Source organism: Leucoraja erinacea, chromosome 27 (genome assembly GCF_028641065.1).
Source record: "Leucoraja erinacea ecotype New England chromosome 27, Leri_hhj_1, whole genome shotgun sequence".
In the NCBI taxonomy this organism is placed as follows: domain Eukaryota; kingdom Metazoa; phylum Chordata; class Chondrichthyes; order Rajiformes; family Rajidae; genus Leucoraja; species Leucoraja erinaceus.
Genome location: NC_073403.1, coordinates 3,246,431 through 3,265,823, shown reverse-complemented (window position 1 = coordinate 3,265,823; position 19,393 = coordinate 3,246,431). Strand labels below are relative to the sequence as shown.

At 49.5% G+C, this 19,393-nt stretch overlaps 1 protein-coding gene across 1 annotated transcript in view; it reads left to right on the top strand.

Moving 5' to 3' along the window:
* Nucleotides 1–18,941, top strand: part of LOC129710098 (protein AF-10-like) — a 167,456-nt gene extending 148,515 nt beyond the window's left edge. The window contains 3 exon segments of the mRNA XM_055656816.1: nucleotides 10,154–10,259; nucleotides 11,220–11,414; nucleotides 15,008–18,941. Coding sequence (XP_055512791.1) covers nucleotides 10,154–10,259; nucleotides 11,220–11,414; nucleotides 15,008–15,043 — 337 coding nt within the window. The 3' untranslated portion in view covers nucleotides 15,044–18,941.
* Nucleotides 18,942–19,393: the final 452 nt, after the last annotated feature.

The following is a 19,393-nucleotide window of genomic DNA, read 5'->3' as shown; positions in this document are numbered from 1 at the left end:
AAAACCGATCAAAACCCACGCAGGTAGAACCTGCAAACTCCGTACAGACAGCACCTGTGGTCGGGATCGAACCCGGGACTCTGGCGCTGTAACGCAGCAACTCTACTTCTCTGCCACCATAACCGCCCCCCCCCCATTGAAAAAAATTGCACTTCTGTAGTGCCTGCGACTTCCCTTTCAGAAGGTATTGACACTCATTCAACTAGGGCAGCACAGTGGCACAGCGGTAGAGCTCCCGCCTCACAGCACCAGGGTCCCAGGTTCGATCCTGAGCTCGGGGAATGTCTGCGTGGAGGTTGCACATTCTCGCTGGGTCGGGACCACGTGGGTTTCCTCCGGGTGCTCCGGTTCCCTCCCGCTTCCCACAGGTGAGCGGGTTTATAGGTGGATTGGCCCCTGGTGCGTTGTGGGACTGGGTGACCGATGGCTGACATGGACTCAATGGGCCGAAGGGCCTGTTTCCACCCTTTATTTCTAACACAAAAAAAACGAAAACTGAACCTACTTTTAAAATTAAAGTGGAAGGTGGCAGCAAGGTCCCATTAACAGCAACGTGATGAAGACCCTCGTGTGGTCATCTTGAGTTAGCGACAACTGGCCAGTGGGGGAGCGGGAATATTACAAAGACCTAGAGTCAATGGATGATCATTGGTCAGCATGGGCTCAGTGGGCTGAAGGGCCTGTTTCATAGAAACATAGAAAATAGGTGCAGGAGTAGGCCATTCGGCCCTTCGAGCCTGCACCGCCATTCAAAATGATCACGGCTGATCATCCAACTCAGTATCCTGTACCTGCCTTCTCTCTATACCTCCTAATCCCTATAGCCACAAGGGCCACATCTAACTCCCTCTTAAATATAGCCAATGAACTGTGGCCTCAACTACCTTCTGTGGCAGAGAATTCCACAGATTCACCACTCTCTGTGTGAAATTTTTTTTTCTCATCTCGGTCCTAAAGAATTTCCCCCTTATCCTCAAACTGTGACCCCTTGTTCTGGACTTCCTCAACATCGGGAACAATCTTCCTGCATCTAGCCTGTCCAACCCCTTAAGAATTTTGTAAGTTTCAATAAGATCCCCCCTCAATCTCCTAAATTCTAGCGAGTACAAGCCGAGTCTATCCAGTCTTTCTTCATATGAAAGTCCTGACATCCCATCCCTCATCGGTCAATCAACCATTTCAGTCTGCTGTATGACTGAACCTATTGCCTAACGTCAATGGCCATGATCGTATGTCGACTAGTACAAGGAAGAATATATCTCCTTCCTAGGCGACATGTTTGGGTCAGATGGGTTCGAGGACAATTCTTGATGCCTTCCCTGGCTAGGGTTATAGGGATCCCAAATATCCCAAATATATGTTGGTTTGTGGATTAGTTGATTTGTTAATTTGACCTTAGACGCAAACGTGGGATGTTCGTAAATGATAGGGGCAAAATTAGACCATTTGGCCCAACCTCTCGTCTACCATTCAATCATAGCTGATCTATCTCTCCCTCCTAACCCAATTCTCCTCTCTCCCCCCCCCCCATAACCCCTGACACCCGGACTAATCAAGAATCTATCTAAAAATATCCATTGACTTGGCCTCCACAGCCTTCCTTTTGGGCAACGAATTCCACAGACTCACCAATTCCACAGACTAAAGAAATTCCTCCTCATCTCGTTCCTGAAGGAACGTCCTTTCATTCTGAGGCTGTGACATCTGGTCCTAGACTCCCCACTAGAGGAAACACCCTCTCCACATCCACTCTATCCATTCTCCAACCCATGGGCATTTACCTTCATCTATCGCTTGGCCAGTTTGGACGATGGTGTGCATGGCTTCTGCCGACATTGCCTTTATGCGTGTGAGTTGTTGCGGACATGCATTGCATGGAAGGGTTAACGTGTTCATTGTTGCTTATCGATTGTAGTAGGCATTGTTCCCTCCTGTACAACACCATTGATTGATACACCATCCCTAACCCAGAGCCTTTGTGTTGAGTCGTTGCTTGGTCAAGGAGTTGGGATTTCAAGAGCATCTTGAAGTTGAAGGTGGACACAAAAAGCTGGAGTTACTCAGCGGGTCAGGGAGCATCCCTGGGTCGAGACCCTTCCATCGTGTGTCTATCTTCGATGTAAGCCAGCATCTGCAGCTGCTTGCTACACAGCTTTATGTTGAGGTTGGCTGAGTCGCTGCCTTACAGCATCAGAGACCCTGGTTCAATCTCGACCTTGGGTGCTGTCTATGTGGAGTTTGCAGGTTCTTCCCTCTGACCACGTGGGTTTCCTCAGGGTACTCCGGTTTCCTCAACGGTGTGAGGGTTGGGTTCAGTTCAGTGTATTGTCACGTGCACCGAGGTAGAGAGAAAAGCTTTTGTTGCGTTAGGGTTTGAAGATTAATTGGCCCTGTAAATTGTTCAGGGGGTGGTGAATGCAAAAATGAGATAACATAGAATGGGGGGATCGATGGTCGGCGTGGACTCGGTGGGCCGATGGGCCTGGTTCCATGCTGCATCTTCCAATCGATCCATGTAGATTGCTTATTGCATGTGGACCAATCATAGTAGAAATAGCATCACTAACCCCATCTTACTGTATGCTTTAATATTAACATCCCACCTCTGACACCATGTGAATGCGTGCATTAGTCTGGAGTTTAAAGTCATCTTTAATTGATACACATAATATAGCAGTACAGCAGGATGTTAGTTTGTCATCACCACTTCCAAGACCAAGAGAAGGTTCACCAGACTGATTCCTGGGATGGCAGGACTTTCATATGAAGAAAGACTGGATAGACTCGGCTTGCACTCGCTAGAATTTAGAAGATTGAGGGGGGGATCTTATAGAAACTTACAAAATTCTTAAGGGTTGGACAGGCTAGATGCAGGAAGATTGTTCCCGATGTTGGGGAAGTCCAGGACAAGGGGCCACAGTTTAAGGATAAGGGGGAAATCTTTTAGGACCGAGATGAGAAAAACATTTTTCACACAGAGAGTGGTGAATCTGTGGAATTCTCTGCCACAGAGGGTAGTTGAGGCCACAGTTCATTGGCTATATTTAAGAGGGAGTTAAATGTGGCCCTTGTGGTTAAAGGGATCAGGGGGTATGGAGAGAAGGCAGGTATGGGATACTGAGTTGGATGATCAGCCATGATCATATTGAATGGCGGTGCAGGCTCGAAGGGCCGAATGGCCTACCCCTGCACCTATGTTCTATGTCTGGTTTGTGTTGGACTGCGAGCTTGCATACGAGCAGTCAGCAAGCTGGAGACTCTGTGAGAGGTTACTGCCCTATCAGCGGAGAGGCCCAGGGAATTAAATCAGACTCCTGGCGCTCTCTTGCGGATTTTGCATCTTTTCCCTTTGTGACCTATTGTGGGTTTACCCTTGATTGTGCTTACGCTTTCCCCCCATGAACACGTCAAAACTGTAGAGGTCGGTGCTGGTTAATCGGCTTCTGAGAAAATCGGTAACATTTGTCCCGAGACCTTTGTAGTAGGATAGTGTTAGTGTACGGGGGATCGCTGGTCGGCACGGACTCGGTGGGCCGAAGGGCCTCTTTGCACTCTGTTACTCTGAATTCTGAAGGATGAGCAGAACATGTGAGACAGAATCTGACTTCCTGACACTTTCACATTCATGAAGGAATACAGAGTGAAATGATTGAATGGCCAATGTGCGAGGATAATTATATTTTAATTTAATGAGATGAGGGATTACATGAAAAGCGTGAATATTCAGAAAGACGTTACCTTATTTTTAATCAGCAAAATAACCTGATGATTCATCTTGAATAATCAGTGTTTAATATATCTGTCGTTCGTGAGTTGGATGTTAGCTCTGGGTGCCTTAATTTGAATTTCTATCAGTGGTGAATGATTATTGCCCTGTGGCAAACAGCAAGGTGGCAGGTTATGCAAATCAGGATCTATATGCTCTGAATTTAATTAGAACTCAGGCACTTTTTAACCAGAGTGCAGGAACAAGAGTCATTGAAACATAGACAATAGGTGCATGAGTAGGCCATTCGGCCCTTCGAGCCAGCACCGCCATTCAATATGATCAAGTCAAGTCAAGTTTAGTTTATTTGTCACATACACATACGAGATGTGCAGTGAAATGAAAGTGGCAATGCTCACGGACTTTTGTGCAAAAGACAAACAACAAAACAACCAAACAAATTATAAACACAATCATAACACACATATTCTTTTACATAATAAATAATGGAAGGAAAAAAACGTTCAGTAGAGTTAGTCCCTGGTGAGATAGGCGTTTACAGTCCGATCATCGCTGATCATCCAAGATCAGTACCACGTTCCTGCTTTTTCCCTTGAATCATACCCCTTGATTCCGTTAGCCCTAAGAGCTAAATCTACCTCTCTCTTGAAAACATCCAATGAATTGGCCTCCGCTGCCTTCTGTGGCAGGGAATTCCACAGATTCACGACTCTCTGGGTGAAAAGGTTTGTCCTCATCTCAGTCCAAAATGGCCGACCCCTTATTCGTAATGAAGGGTGGACTTCTCTTCTGACTGGCAATCTGTGATATTGTCGGGGAGGACAGAGAGAGAGAGAGAGAGAGAGATGCTGCCTCTCCCTGTCATGTGATACATGCTGCCAGCTCTTGTTTTGTAATCAAGGGAATAGCAGCATGTTGCACGTTGCATTCACAGGAGGAGGTCTACTGCACACCAAGCCTGTTGGGCCTTGTGCTACATAATTAGGCCCCAGTCCCCACTGGTTTCCTTTGCTCTCTCATCCTTTTTCTCTCCCAGATGTATTTGCATGTTGCATCAGTTTCAAGAACAGCTTCTTCCCCGCTGTTATCCGACACGGGAATGAATGGTCCTCTCACTAGTTTAGTTTGGTTTAGATTCGAGATACAGCGTGGAAACAGGCCCTTCGGCCCACCGAGTCTGTGCCGACCAGCGGTTCCCGTGTGCTAACACTATCCTACACACACTAGGGACAATTGACAATTTAACCAAAGCCAATCAGCCTACAAACCTGGGTAGACGCAAAATGCTGGAGAAACTCAGCGGGCGAGGCAGCATCTGTGGAGGGAAGGAATTGGTGATGTTTCGGGTTGAGACCCTTGTTCAGACTGATGTCAGGGGAGGGGGTGGGACAAAGAAAGAATGTAGCTGGAGACAGTAAGACTCGTGGGAGAACTGGGAAGGGAAGGGGGAAATGAAGAGAGATAGCAAGGGCTACCTGAAGTTAGAGAAGTCAATGTTCACACCGCTGGGGGTGCAAACTACCCAAGCGTTATACGAGGTGCTGCCTCCAATTTGCGCTGGGCCTCACTCTGACAATGGAGGAGACCCAGGACTGAAAGATCAGATTGGGAATGGGAGGGGGAGTTGAAGAGCTGGGCCACCAGGAGATCAGTTTGTTTAAGACGGACTGGGCGGAGGTGTTCACCGAGCCTGCTCTTGGTCTCGCCGATGTAGGGAAGTTGACACCTGGAACAGCGGATGCAGTAGATGAGGTTGGAGGAGGTGCAGGTGAACCTCTGCCTCACCTGGAAAGACTGGGTCCTTGGATGGAGTCGAGGGGAGAGGTAACATAGAAACATAGACAATAGGTGCAGGAGTAGAGGCCATTCTGCCCTTTGAGCCTGCACCGCCATTCAATATGATCACGGCTGATCATCCAACTCAGTATCCCGTCCCTGCCTTCTCTCCATACCCTCTGATCCCTTTAGCCCCAAGGGCCACATTTAACTCCCTCTTAAATATAGCCAATGAACTGTGGCCTCAACTACCTTCTGTGAAAGAGAATTCCACAGATTCACCACTCTCTGTGTAAAAAATGATTTTCTCATCTCGGTCCTAAAAGACTTCCCTCTTATCCTTAAACTGTGACCCCTTGTTCTGGACTTCCCCAACATCGGGAATGATCTTCCTACATCTAGCCTGTCCAACCCCTTAAGAATTTTGTAAATTTCTATAAGAACTGCAGATGCCAGTTTACACCGAAGATACACACAAAATGCTGGAGTAATTCGGCGGGCCAGGCAGCATCTTTGGAGAGAAGGCAGCATTGCAAATGCATTGCTAGCATTTATTTCTATAAGATCCCCCCTCAATCATCTAAATTCTAGCGAGTACAAGCCGAGTCTATCCAGTCTTTCTTCATATGAAAGTCCTGCCATCCCAGGAATCAGTCTGGTGAACCTTCTCTGTACTCCCTCTATGGCAAGGGACAGGTGTTGCATCTCCTGCAGTTGCGTGGGGAAAGTGCCTGGGGAGGGGGTGGTTCGGACGGGACGGGACGAGTTGCTGCCTCTCCCGCTGAGTTCCTCCCGCATTTTGTGTCCATCTTCGATTTTTCCAGCATCTGCAGTTCTTTCTTAAGCCGACACAAACCTGAACGTCTTCGGAGTGTGGGAGGAAACCGGAGCACCCAGATAATACCCATGCAGGTCATGGGGAGAACATATAAACTCCGTACAGACAGCACCCATGGTCAGGATCGAACCCTTTTCTCTGCTGCTGTGAGGCTGCAACTCTACCGCTGAGCCACCTAGTTTTGTGTTCAAGCATGTTACTTGACACAAGGAGGTTTGCTTAGCACACCAAGTCCACAGTGGCCTGTGCTACATAATTAATCCCACTTGCCACTGCTGTCCTTAGCTCTGTAAAAAAAAATATATATATTTCTCTCCTATAACAATTTGCCCAATTCCCTCCTGAAATTTATTGTCAAATCTGCTTCTTTTAGCCAGCACGTTCCCACTCCTCCCTTCAGGCAAAAGACACCAAGGTTTGGAAGCACATTCCACCAGATTTCTCCCCGCTGAAAGGCGGGAGAGAGAAAACAGGGAATTGTAGACCAGTTAGCCTGATGGTGGGGAAGATGCTGGAGTCAATTATAAAAGATGAGATAGCCGAATGTTTGGATAGCAGTAACAGGATCGGTCCGAGTCAGCATGGATTTACGAAGGGCCTACTCCTGCACCTATTGTCTATTGTCTATTTTCTGTCGTTATCAGACACTGGAATAGTCCTCTCACTAGCTACGCTCACCTTTAGAAGTAATAGGAACAGAGTTAGGCCATTCGGCCCATCAAGTCCACACCACATGGCTGATCTATCCCTCCCTCCTAACCCCATTCTCCTGCCTTCTCCCAATAACCCCTGACACCCGGACTAATCTAAGTACTTCAAGGCAAAGGTGTAGCCATGGGCCCCAAGCTATGCCTGCCCTGTTGTTGGTTACGTTGGAAAATCCTTGGTCCTTGTTCCAAATGTAGACTGGCACCATTGCCCAACAGCCTGAGGAAGGGTCTCGACCCGAAACGTCCCGCTGAGATGCTGCCTGTTACTCCAGGACTTTGTTCTTGACTTTTTTGGTAAACCAGCATCTGCAGTTCCTTGTGTCTCCTCCCCAGAAGACTGTCTTGCTTCCAGTCTGCCCACCAAAGATTCAAGGTCCATGTGGGTCCATGCTAGCACTGACTGCAAGAGGATTTCATTGCAAAAGGATTTGAGTATAGGAGCAGGGAGGTTCTACAGCAGTTGTACAGGGTCTTGGTGAGACCACACCTGGAGTATTGCGTACAGTTTTGGTCTCCAAATCTGAGGAAGGACATTATTGCCATAGAGGGAGTGCAGAGACGGTTCACCAGACTGATTCCTGGGATGGCAGGACTGTCTTATGAAGAAAGACTGGATAGACTTGGTTTATACTCTCTAGAATTTAGAAGATTGAGAGGGGATCTTATAGAAACTTACAAAATTCTTAAGGGGTTGGACAGGCTAGATGCAGGAAGATTGTTCCCGATGTTGGGGAAGTCCAGGACAAGGGGTCACAGCTTAAGGATAAGGGGGAAATCCTTTAAAACCGAGATGAGAAGAACTTTTTTCACACAGAGAGTGGTGAATCTCTGGAACTCTCTGCCACAGAGGGTAGTTGAGGGCCAGTTCATTGGCTATATTTAAGAGGGAGTTAGATGTGGACCTTGTGGCTAAAGGGATCAGGGGGTATGGAGAGAAGGCAGGTACGGGATACTGAGTTGGATGATCAGCCATGATCATATTGAATGGCGGTGCAGGCTCGAAGGGCTGAATGGCCTACTCCTGCACCTAATTTCTATGTTTCTATGACTGACCAGAAATGGTAGAGGGGGCTATGTCAAGGAGCTGCAGTACTTGCTGTTCACCACCAGATGCTCCCAGTGAGCTACCCCTAAGGTCCACACACAATGCTGGAGTAACTCAGAGGGTCAGGCAGCATCTCTGAAGAAAAAGGTACAGCTGACGTTTCGGGGTCGAACCCCTTCTTCAGACCGAGTCGGGGGAGAGGGGGCACTAGAGATCTGCAAAGAACAAATAAGTACAGAGGAGATTTACTAGAATGTTGCCTGGGTTTCAACAACTAAGTTACAGAGATAGGTTGAAAAAGTTAGGTCTTTATTCTCTGGAGCGCAGAAGGTTAAGGGGGGACCTGATAGAGGTCTTAAAATGATGAGAGGGATAGACAGAGTTGATGTGGACAAGCTTTTCCCTTTGAGAATAGGGAAGATTCAAACAAGAGGACATGACTTCAGAATTAAGGGACAGAAGTTTAGGGGTAACATGAGGGGGAACTTCTTTACTCAGAGAGTGGTAGCGGTGTGGAATGAGCTTCCAGTGAAGGTGGAGGCAGGTTCATTGGTATCATTTAAAAATAAATTGGATAGGCATATGGATGAGAAGGGAATGGAGGGTTATGGTATGAGTGCAGGCAGGTGGGACTAAGGGGGAAAAAATTTGTTCGGCATGGACTTGTAGGGCCGAGATGGCCTGTTTCCGTGCTGTAATTGTTATATGGTTAAATGAATGAAAGGCATGCAAAAGGACAAACCTCAGCCGGCAACGATGATCAAGGAAAGGTGGAGCCCACAATGGTCCGTTGTTGGCTGTGGAGAAGGTGATTACAAGTGAAACTGAGCAGGACGACAGTGGGACTAGTGCGCAGACTAGGGTGGGGAGGGATGGCCAGAGAGGGCATGCAAGAGTTACTTGAAGCTAGAGACATCATGGTTGATTACGCTGGGCTGACAGCTGCCCAAGTGAAATATGAGATGGTGCTGTTCCTCCAATTTGTGGTTAGCCTCACTCCGACAGTGGAGGAGGCCCAGGTCAGTGTGGGAATGGGAAGTTGCAACCGGGAGATGGTTTAGGCCAAGGCAGGCTGAGCAAAGGTGTTCAGCAAAACGATCGCCCAGTCTGCGTTTGGTCTCGCCGATATACAGGAGTCCACATCCAGAACAGCGGATGCAGCAGATCAGGTTGGAGGAGGTTCAAGTGAACCTCTGCCTCACCTCTGATGGCAATTGATGAGCAGACCAACCTGTTGACCCTCGAACCCGCCGCAGAATCCTCGGTAGGTCTGGATTGCATCTTTGCGTACCAAACTGGCCCCCCTCTCCCAGTTTAAATCCAATGCTTGCAATTCCTTGGTGTGGGAAGGAACTGCAGATGCTGGTTTTAACCGAAGACAGACACAAAAAGCTGTAGTGACCCAGCGGGGCAGGCGGGAAGGTGGCGGGTTATGCAAATCAGGATCTCCCTCTCGCTCTCCCTCTTCTCCCTATTTCCATCCCTTTCTCCCTCTCACCCTCCATCTCACGCTCTCTGTCTCCCCTAGCTCTCTCCCCACCTCTCCCTCCCTCTCTCTCTCTCTCTCTCTCTCTCTCTCTCTCTCACCCCTTCCATCTCTCCCTCCCCTTCCCCCTCTATCTCCCTTTCTCCCCCTCTCTTTCTTTCTTTCTGTCTCCCTCTCCCTCCCTCACTTGTTCTATCTCTCCTTCCTTCTCTCCCTCTCTCCTTCCCCCTCTCCCTCATCCCCTCTCCCTCCCCCTCTCCTCTCCTCCCCCCCTCCCCCCCCTCTCTCTCCCTCATCCCATCCCCTCTCCCCCCTCTCTCTCCCTCCCTCTCTTCCACCCACTCTTCCTCTCTCCCCCCGCCTACAGTGTTAACTCTGTGCCCTGGTGCTAACCGCAAGCTGCCACCTCCATCCCATGCACCACCCGCTCCAGGCTTCAAGGAATGCACGCTGACGGTATATGTGACGGTAGAAACGCGCCTTTATGCAAACGCCCGTGGCTGACCACTGTCCAGAGTGGCTGACCACTGTCCAGGGTGGCTGACCGCTGTCCTCTGTGTCTTATCTGCAGCAGCATCTCTGGAATGGGCCAAATATCTGACCAGCAAAGACAGTTTGTGTACCAGCAGCAACAGCAGCAGCTCCAACAGCTGCTGACGTCACAACAGTTGAGTCCGGTAAGTGCTCCTGCATTTCCCCATCAAGGTTGGGGTTCGGGGGTTGGGGAGCTGAAGGACTTTGTGGTGATTAGTGGGAGCCTTTTGTTTAATTTAGAGACGCAGCGCGGAAACAGGCCCTTCGGCCCATCGAGTCTGCACCGACCAGTGGCCCGTGTACACTAACACTATCCTACACACCAGGGACAATTTACAATCTTCACCGCAGCCAATTAATGTATAGACATGCACATTACACTGCCAGCCACCTGGGTTCGATCCTGACTAGGGGGCGCTGTCTGTACAGCATTTGCATGTTACCCCTGTGACTGCATGGGCTTTCTCCGGGTGAATCATAGAAACACAAAATAGGTGCAGGAGGAGGCCATTCGGCCCTTCTAGCCAGCACCGCCATTCATTATGATCATGGCTGCTCGTCCCCAATCAATAACCCGTGCCTGCCTTCTCCCCATATCCCTTGATTCCACTATCCCCTAGAGCTCTATCTAACTCTCAAATCCATCCAGTGATTTGTCCTCCACTGCCCCTGTGGCAGAGAATTCCATACATTCACAACTCTCTGGGTGAAAAAAAAACTCTCAACTCAGTCTTAAATGGCCTCCCCTTTATTCTAAGACTGTGTGGCCCCTGGTTCTGGTCTCGCCCAACATTGGGAACATTTTTCCTGCGTCTAGCTTGTCCATTGCTCCAGTTTCATTCCTCACTCCAAAGACGTGTAGGTTTGTAGGTGAATTGGCTTTGGAAAAGATTGTAAAATGTCCCCAGCGCGTGTGTGTGTGTGTGTGTGGGGCAGTGTTGGTGACGGGTCGATCGCTAGTCGGGCGCAGATTGGGTGGGCCGGGTGACCTGTTTCCGCCTCGTGTCTCCACACTAAACTAGACTGAGCTTTGGTGCTGTGGTCAACTATGTGGTCCTAACTGTGTGTGGTGTTTGTCTTGTGTTGCCTGTGCTCTGGGGCAGGAACAGCAGGCGTTGGTTTATCAGATGATGCAACAGCAGCAGCATCGTCAGCGGGAGCTGCAGCGGCTGCAGATGTCCGGCATGTCTCAACTGGCCGGCAACACCCTGGCCCAAGGATCTCCTTCCCTGCCTGTCCACTCCGACCCAAACTCTTTCCTCTCCATCCACACCGACAACAATGCACAGAAGGCTCAGGTAAGCCACAGCCCTTGTGTTCTGTTTTCATGTCCCATTCCTTATCTGTCCACTGGTTTCCAAGCACATAGAAACATAGAAATTAGGTGCAGGAGTAGGCCATTCGGCCCTTCGAGCCTGCACCGCCATTCAATATGATCATGGCTGATCATCCAACTCAGTATCCCGTACCTGCCTTCTCTCCATACCCCCTGATCCCCTTAGCCACAAGGGCCACATCTAACTCCCTCTTAAATATAGCCAATGAACCGGCCTCAACTACCCTCTGTGGCAGAGAGTTCCAGAGATTCACCACTCTCTGTGTGAAAAAAGTTCTTCTCATCTCGGTTTTAAAGGATTTCCCCCTTATCCTTAAGCTGTGACCCCTTGTCCTGGACTTCCCCAACATCGGGAACAATCTTCCTGCATCTAGCCTGTCCAACCCCTTAAGAATTTTGTAAGTTTCTATAAGATCCCCTCTCAATCTTCTAAATCCTAGAGAGTATAAACCAAGTCTATCCAGTCTTTCTTCATAAGACAGTCCTGACATCCCAGGAATCAGTCTGGTGAACCGTCTCTGCACTCCCTCTATGGCAATAATGTCCTTCCTCAGATTTGGAGACCAAAACTGTACGCAATACTCCAGGTGTGGTCTCACCAAGACCCTGTACAACTGCAGTAGAACCTCCCTGCTCCTATACTCAAATCCTTTTGCAATGAAAGCTAACATACCATTCTCTTTCTTTACTGCCTGCTGCACCTGCATGCCTACCTTCAATGACTGGTGTACCATGACACCCAGGTCTCGCTGCATCTCCCCCTTTCCCAATCGGCCACCATTTAGATAATAGTCTGCTTTCCCGTTTTTGCCACCAAAATGGATAACCTCACATTTATCCAAATTATACTGCATCTGCCAAACATTTGCCCACTCACCCAGCCTACCCAAGTCACCTTGCAGTCTCCTAGCATCCTCCTCACAGCACAAACAACCTGATCTCCCGGTGGCTCAGCACTTCAACTCCCCCTCCCATTCCGAATAGGACCTTTCTGTCCTGGGCCTCCTCCATGGCCAGAGTGAGTCCCACCGCAAATTGGAGGAGCAGCACCTCATATTTTGCTTGGGTAGTTTACACCCCAGCGATATGTACATTGACTTCTCCAATTTCAGGTAGTCCCTGCTTTCTCCTTCCTTCCCCTCCCCTCCCCAGCTCTCCCACAGCCCAATGTCTCCGCCTCTTCCTTTCTTCTTCCCACCCCCACATCAGTCTGAAGAAGGGTCTCGACCCGAAACGTCGCCTATTCCTTCGCTCCATAGATGCTGCTTCACCCGCTGAGTTTCTCCAGCATTTTTGTCTACCTTCAGTATAGTATAGTTCAGCTTATTGTCACGTGTACCAAGGTCCAGGGGAAAGCTTTTGTTGCGTGCTAACCAGTCAGCGGAAAGACATTACATGATCACGATCCAGCTACAGATACACGATAAGGGAATACCGTTCAGCCCGAGGTAACGCCGCTAAATTCCGATCAAAGATAGTCTGAGGGTCCCCGGTCCGATTCCCGGTCATCCATTTTGCCGGACCAACAGAGGTTACGGCCTCCAAGAGGAACGCGGGGCCGAGATACCGGCTCGCAAAGTTGGCCGTAGGAACGGATCTGCCAGCTCCGGCTGGTTTGTAGTTAGAAACATAGAAACATAGAAAATAGGTGCAGGAGTAGGCCATTCGGCCCTTCGAGCCTGCACCGCCATTCAATATGATCATGGCTGATCATCCAACTCAGTATCCCATCCCTGCCTTCTCTCCATACCCCCTGATCCCTTTAGCCACAAGGGCCGCATCTAACTCCCTCTTAAATATAGCCAATGAACTGTGTGGCCTCAACTACCTTCTGTGGCAGAGAATTCCACAGATTCACCACTCTCTGTGTGAAAAATGATTTTCGCATCTCGGTCCTAAAAGACTTTCCCCCTTATCCTTAAACTGTGACCCCTTGTCCTGGACTTCCCCAACATCGGGAACAATCTTCCTGCATCTAGCCTGTCCCAACTTTTTGTAAGTTTCTATAAGATCCCCCCTCAATCCAGAACCCCGGCCGCAGTGGCCAAATTCGGACCGGCGATTGGCCGCGGAAGTCCCGATGAGGCCGTGATTGGCTGTCCCACCCGGCCTAGGCGCCACGCTTCAAGTGCGCTCTCGTAATATTGTACGGAGTAACGGAAATGCCGGACAATCAGTTGCCAGAAAACCGATGGTGGACCTGGATTCTTCATCCACTGACTCTGACTGAAAGACTCTGTGCATTCACCCTATCCATCCCTCTCACGGTCCTATACACGTCTATACGATCTCCCTTCATCCTCCTGTCCCCAGCCGGCACAATCTCTCCCGATAGCTCAGGCCCCCAAGCCCAGGTCACATCCTCGTAGAGTCTTAATGTTCTTTCATTTAGAAATGTTACGCACAATTCTTTGGTGTAAGTTTGTCTCACTCCATGTACCTGTGATGTTGCTGCAAGTCTGGTTTTTAATTGTTTCTGATAGTTTCTAAATACATATGACAACAAACGTGAGGCAAGGAACATAGAAACATAGAAAATAGGTGCAGGAGTAGGCCATTCGGCCCTTCGAGCTTGCACCACCATTCAATATGATCATGGCTGATCATCCAACTCAGTATCCTGTACCTGCCTTCTCTCCATACCCCCTGATCCCTTTAGCCACAAAGGCCACATCTAACTCCCTCTTAAATATAGCCAATGAACTGTGGCCTCAACTACCTTCTGCGGCCATATAACCATATAACAATTACAGCACGGAAACAGGCCATCTCGGCCCTACAAGTCCGTGCCGAACAACTTTTTTTCCCTTAGTCCCACCTGCCTGCACTCATACCATAACCCTCCATTCCCTTCTCATCCATATGCCTATCCAATTTATTTTTAAATGATACCAACGAACCTGCCTCCACCACTTCCACTGGAAGCTCATTCCACACCGCTACCACTCTCTGAGTAAAGAAGTTCCCCCTCATGTTACCCTTAAACTTCTGTCCCTTAATTCTGAAGTCATGTCCTCTTGTTTGAATCTTCCCTATTCTCAAAGGGAAAAGCTTGTCCACATCAGCTCTGTCTATCCCTCTCATCATTTTAAAGACCTCTATCAAGTTCCCCCTTAACCTTCTGCGCTCCAGAGAATAAAGAACTAACTTATTCAACCTTTCTCTGTAACTTAGTTGTTGAAACCCAGGTAACATTCTAGTAAATCTCCTCTGTACTCTCTCTATTTTGTTGACATCCTTCCTATAATTGGGCGACCAAAATTGTACACCATACTCCAGATTTGGTCTCACCAATGCCTTGTACAATTTTAACATTACATCCCAGCTTCTATACTTAATGCTCTGATTTATAAAGGCTAGCATACCAAAAGCTTTCTTTACCAAACTTTAAACAAAGGTTTCGAGGGAAATGGGCCAAACGCGGACAAAGGGACTAGCTGAGATGGGGCACTTTAGTCGGCATGGGCAGGTTGGGCAGAAGGGTCTAATTTTGTGCTGAATGATGCATTTCCCAGATGCCTAATAATGATCCACCCTTGCTCCCCTTTCTCTAAGAGGCTGAACGATAAAGTCAACCAAGAGAAGAGCTGACGACATCGGGGCCGAATGCTTTTGGACGTTGCTGCTCACTTTACCTGAAGTCAGAGGTCGTGGGTCAAGAGTTGGACAGGCCGGGATATCTGCTGCCGTGTGACTGACCCCTTGCACAGGAAGGGCCCAGGATAGCCTGAAACAAGTTGCACAAAGGGACTGGTCGCATCCTCTCAGGAAAACGCGGGCAGTGTTTTTTTTGTTGGGTTTTTTTTCTAACGGGAGGTTGGCCCTGAGTCGTCTACCGAAGGCTCCGGCCGTCACGGCCCACGGCGAGAGGCAGCCTTTTTGCACAGTCACGAATCATTGGAATCACGGCTGCCTGAAACTCTGTGTGTCCCGGCATGTCGGAACGGGAGGATCACGGATCATTGCTGCTGCGTAGAAAATTCAAAAAAGGTGCAAACTCGAGAGGACGAGGGGGGATAGACTTTCCAAGATGCTGCTCGGCTGCCTGGACGTACGTCTGGCGATATCTGCGGAGTCCTGAGCTACCGGCCTTTCCCTTACGTGGATACTCTGTGGCAAACATTGCAACTCCTATCCTATTCGTGCGTGCGTGCGTGTACAAGCGCTGGCGGAGACTTGTCTTTCTCATTTGTCAGACGAGTATGTTAGCGGGGACGAATTTTCTCCGTCCGTGTGTGTGTGTGTGTGTGTGTGTGTGCATGCGTTAAAGGCGTGATACGGTGGTGAGTGCCCCTTGAGCTTTGGTTTCCTTGATTCAATGGAACCAAATTTTGGAAGCGCAAACATTACTGCGTCACCTCTCCCCCTCCCTCCCCCCTCCCTCCACCAGTCTAACGTCACTGACTTGGACAAAGCTGTGAGATGGTGGTTGGGTCTGTTGGCGAGACCAACCTTGGACTGAGAACCTTTCCACTCCAGGCCATCCAAGTGTTGCTCAAGCAGGAATCCTTGAGGATGCGCTTGGTATTCTGAAGGTGGACTACACCAGACCTCCCATCCGGGATTTAGCGGCAAGCAAAACTGTTGCATAGGAGAGACATTTTGTTTTTGGTAATTCGCTCGTGCGTTGTTGATGTGAGCGAGATTTTTCACCCCATCTCCAGCTAAGGTGAGGACATCGAGGGGGGGGGGCAGTTACTCAAACACCCAGTGGCCACAAGGTGAAATCACCATCCACTTTTACCGCCCCCAGGATTCTGACCCAGTTATGCTCCAATTCATAGCTTGCAATATTAATGGGTCTTACAATTAAGAAGGGGAAGCAGGTGTGAGAATGAGACGGTTTTTTTTTAGCAGGAATCAAGCTTGCTGTCCCTGCCGACCACAGACTAAAAGCATTGCGGACTTTGAAAGCAAACCTGGAAGCGCTGAGCTTGAGAGCGAGTGTAACAGAGAGGCTCACAAGTGATAGGAGCAGAATTAGGCCATTTGGCCCATCAAGTCTACTCCGCCATTCAATCGTGGCTGATCTATCTCTCCCTCTCAACCCCATTCTCCTGCCTTCCCCCCATAACCCCTGACACCCGAACTAATCAAGAATCTATCTATCTCTGCCATTGGCAGTCTCCACAGCGTTCTGTGGCAATGAATTCCACAGACTCCCTCCGTGAACAAGTGTTCATCTCTATGTCCCACATCTCTCATTCAGAGGCAGACTCTGCGCCCTAAACTTGGGTATCCCCCAAGAGCTCAAGTCCAGGTGTCAGAGGTTACGGGGAGAAGGCAGGAGAATGGGGTTAGACAATAGACAATAGGTGCAGGAGTAGGCCATTCGACCCTTCGAGCCAGCACCGCCATTCAATGTGATCATGTCTGATCATCCCCAATCAGTACCCCATTCCTGCATTCTCCCCCATATCCCCTGACTCCGCTATTTTTAAGAGCCCTATCTAGCTCTCTCTTGAAAACATCCAGAGAACCGGCCTCCACCGCCCTCTGAGGCAGAGAATTCCACAGACTCACCACTCTCTGTGAGAAAAAGTGTTTCCTCATCTCCCTTCTAAATGGCTTACTCCTTATTCTTAAACTGTGGCCCCTGGTTCTGGACTTCCCCAATATCAGGAACATGTTTCCTGCCTCTAGTGTGTCCAAACCCTTAACAATCTTATATGTTTCAATGAGATATCCTCTCATCCTTCTAAACTCCAGAGTGTACAAGCCCAGCTGCTCCATTCTCTCGGCATATGACAGTCCCGCCATCCCGGGAATTAACTTTGTAAACCTACGCTGGGCTCCCTCAATAGCAAGAATAGACCTTCCTCAAATTAGGGGACCAAAACTGCACACAATACTCCAGGTCAGCCATGATTGAATGGTGGAGGAGACTTGATGGGCCGAATGGCCCACTTCTACTCCTATTACTTATGTCCTTATGTCCACCTTACCTTTACCTGATGTCTTGGTGCATAGATTGTTCCTTTAACAGCCTGCCCAGGGAGAGGTTCTCTGATCTAGTTGTTTAACACACAAGCAGTGTGCTTCACTAGGACATGTCAACTGACAAGAATTCGTGCCATTGTCAAACGACGTCAGAATATTGTGTGGCACTTGGCCTACTGCTTGTCTAAGGGCCGGGGCTAGGATCTGGGAACCCCCGCTGCCTTGTGGATGGGAGGTGCGGAAATCATGGAATTCCCAAGGGTATATCACGACATAGGAACAGTATTAGGCAATCCGACCCACGGATTCTGCTGTGCCATTCGATCATGGCTGAACTATTTTCCTTATCACCCCCGTTCTCCTACATAACCACTGACCCCCCTTATTAAGCAAGAACCCCGCTTTAGAAAGTCGGGAAAACACCCCAGGTGGCTTGGAGAGAGGATGTACGGAACGCTCTTGTCGAAGGCCAGGAGGCTGTAAAATCCAATGGCGAGTGGAGGCAGCACAGGTGAGCAGCGGTAGAGTTGCTGTCTAACAGCGCCAGAGACCTGGGTTCAACCCCAACCACGGGTGCTGCCTGTACGGAGTTTGCACGTTCTCCCCGAGACCTGCGTGGGTTTTCTCCGGGCGCTCCGTTTTCCTCCCACACTCCAAAGACGTGCAGGTTTGTAGGTTAATTGGCTTCGGTAAAAATTGTAAATTGTCGCTAGTGTGTCGGGAAGTGCTAGTGGACGGGGTGGGTGCGGACTAGGTGGGCCGAAGGGCCTGTTGCCGCGCTGTATCTCTAAAGAGTGGGGATTCCCTTCCAAGGTGATTTTCTTGGTGGAGGCTGTACTTTGGAGTTGTCCCATGGTGGGGCAAGCAGCAAATCCATGTAACATTGGCGAAACTCCAGGATAGTCCCAACTGGGCATGTTAAACGCTAGATAAATACAAATAGCTGGGGTAACTCAGCGGGTCAGGCAGCATCTCTGGAGAGAAGGAATGGGTGACGTTTCGGGTCGAGATGCTTCTTCAGTTGCTTCAGCTGCTGATCTAATCCCAGTTCAGTTCAACGATGAGCGCTGTTGAAACACCTCTGTGCGAGCGGGGGTGTCTGAATCTCGTCCGGGCAATCTTCCTCCACATGGGCCCGTGGCCAAGGTAGACTGTTGTGAGGGCAGGGTTCCCCACCAGCCCCGTCCTCGTTCAACCACCCCGCATCAGCTGAGGAGTTCCCCCTGTAGCTGTGACCTTCATCCCACCTCCAACCCCTCCTCCGCACCCCACTAATCTTTCCATCTTCTCCCGTTACCTCGGGCTCTCCATCAACACACACCTGGCCTCCCAGTTCCCAAGTTTCAGCCGGTCGCTTGTGGGGGACTTGGTCACAAACCTGTTATAGTTTCTGTTCACCCTCTAACGAAAAAGAAATCTTGCACTTTATGTGGAAAGGTGATTGCTAATCATCTTGTGGTTGAGAATGATTTCCCAGGCCCTTTGCTCTCCGTGTGTGCGTGTGTGTGTGCGTGTGTGTGCGTGCGTGTGTGTGTGCGTGTGTGTGTGCGTGTGTGAGTGTGTGTGTGCTTGTGTGTGCATGTGTGCGTGTGCGTGTCTGCGTGCGTGCTGTGTGTGTGTGCGTGTCTGTGTGTGCGTGTGTGTGCGTGCGTGTGCGTGTCTGTGCGTGCGTGTGCGTGCGTGTGAGTGCGTGTGTGTGCATGTGTGTGTGTGTGAGTGCGTGCGTGTGTGCGTGCGTGTCTGCGTGTCCGTGTGTGTGCGTGCGTGTGTGTGTGCATGTGTACGTGCGTGTGTGTGTGTGCATGTGTGTGTGTGCTTGTGTGTGAGTGCGTGTGTCTGTGCGTGTCTGTGTGTGTGCGTGCGTGTGTCTGCATGTCCGTGTGTGTGTGCGAGTTGTGTGTGTGCATTTAGACAGTGTGACGGTTATTTGTGTGGCATCACCAATTCTTTGTCTCACGTTTCCAGCCCATTAGATTGGAACTGGAGAATCCAGAGCAACAT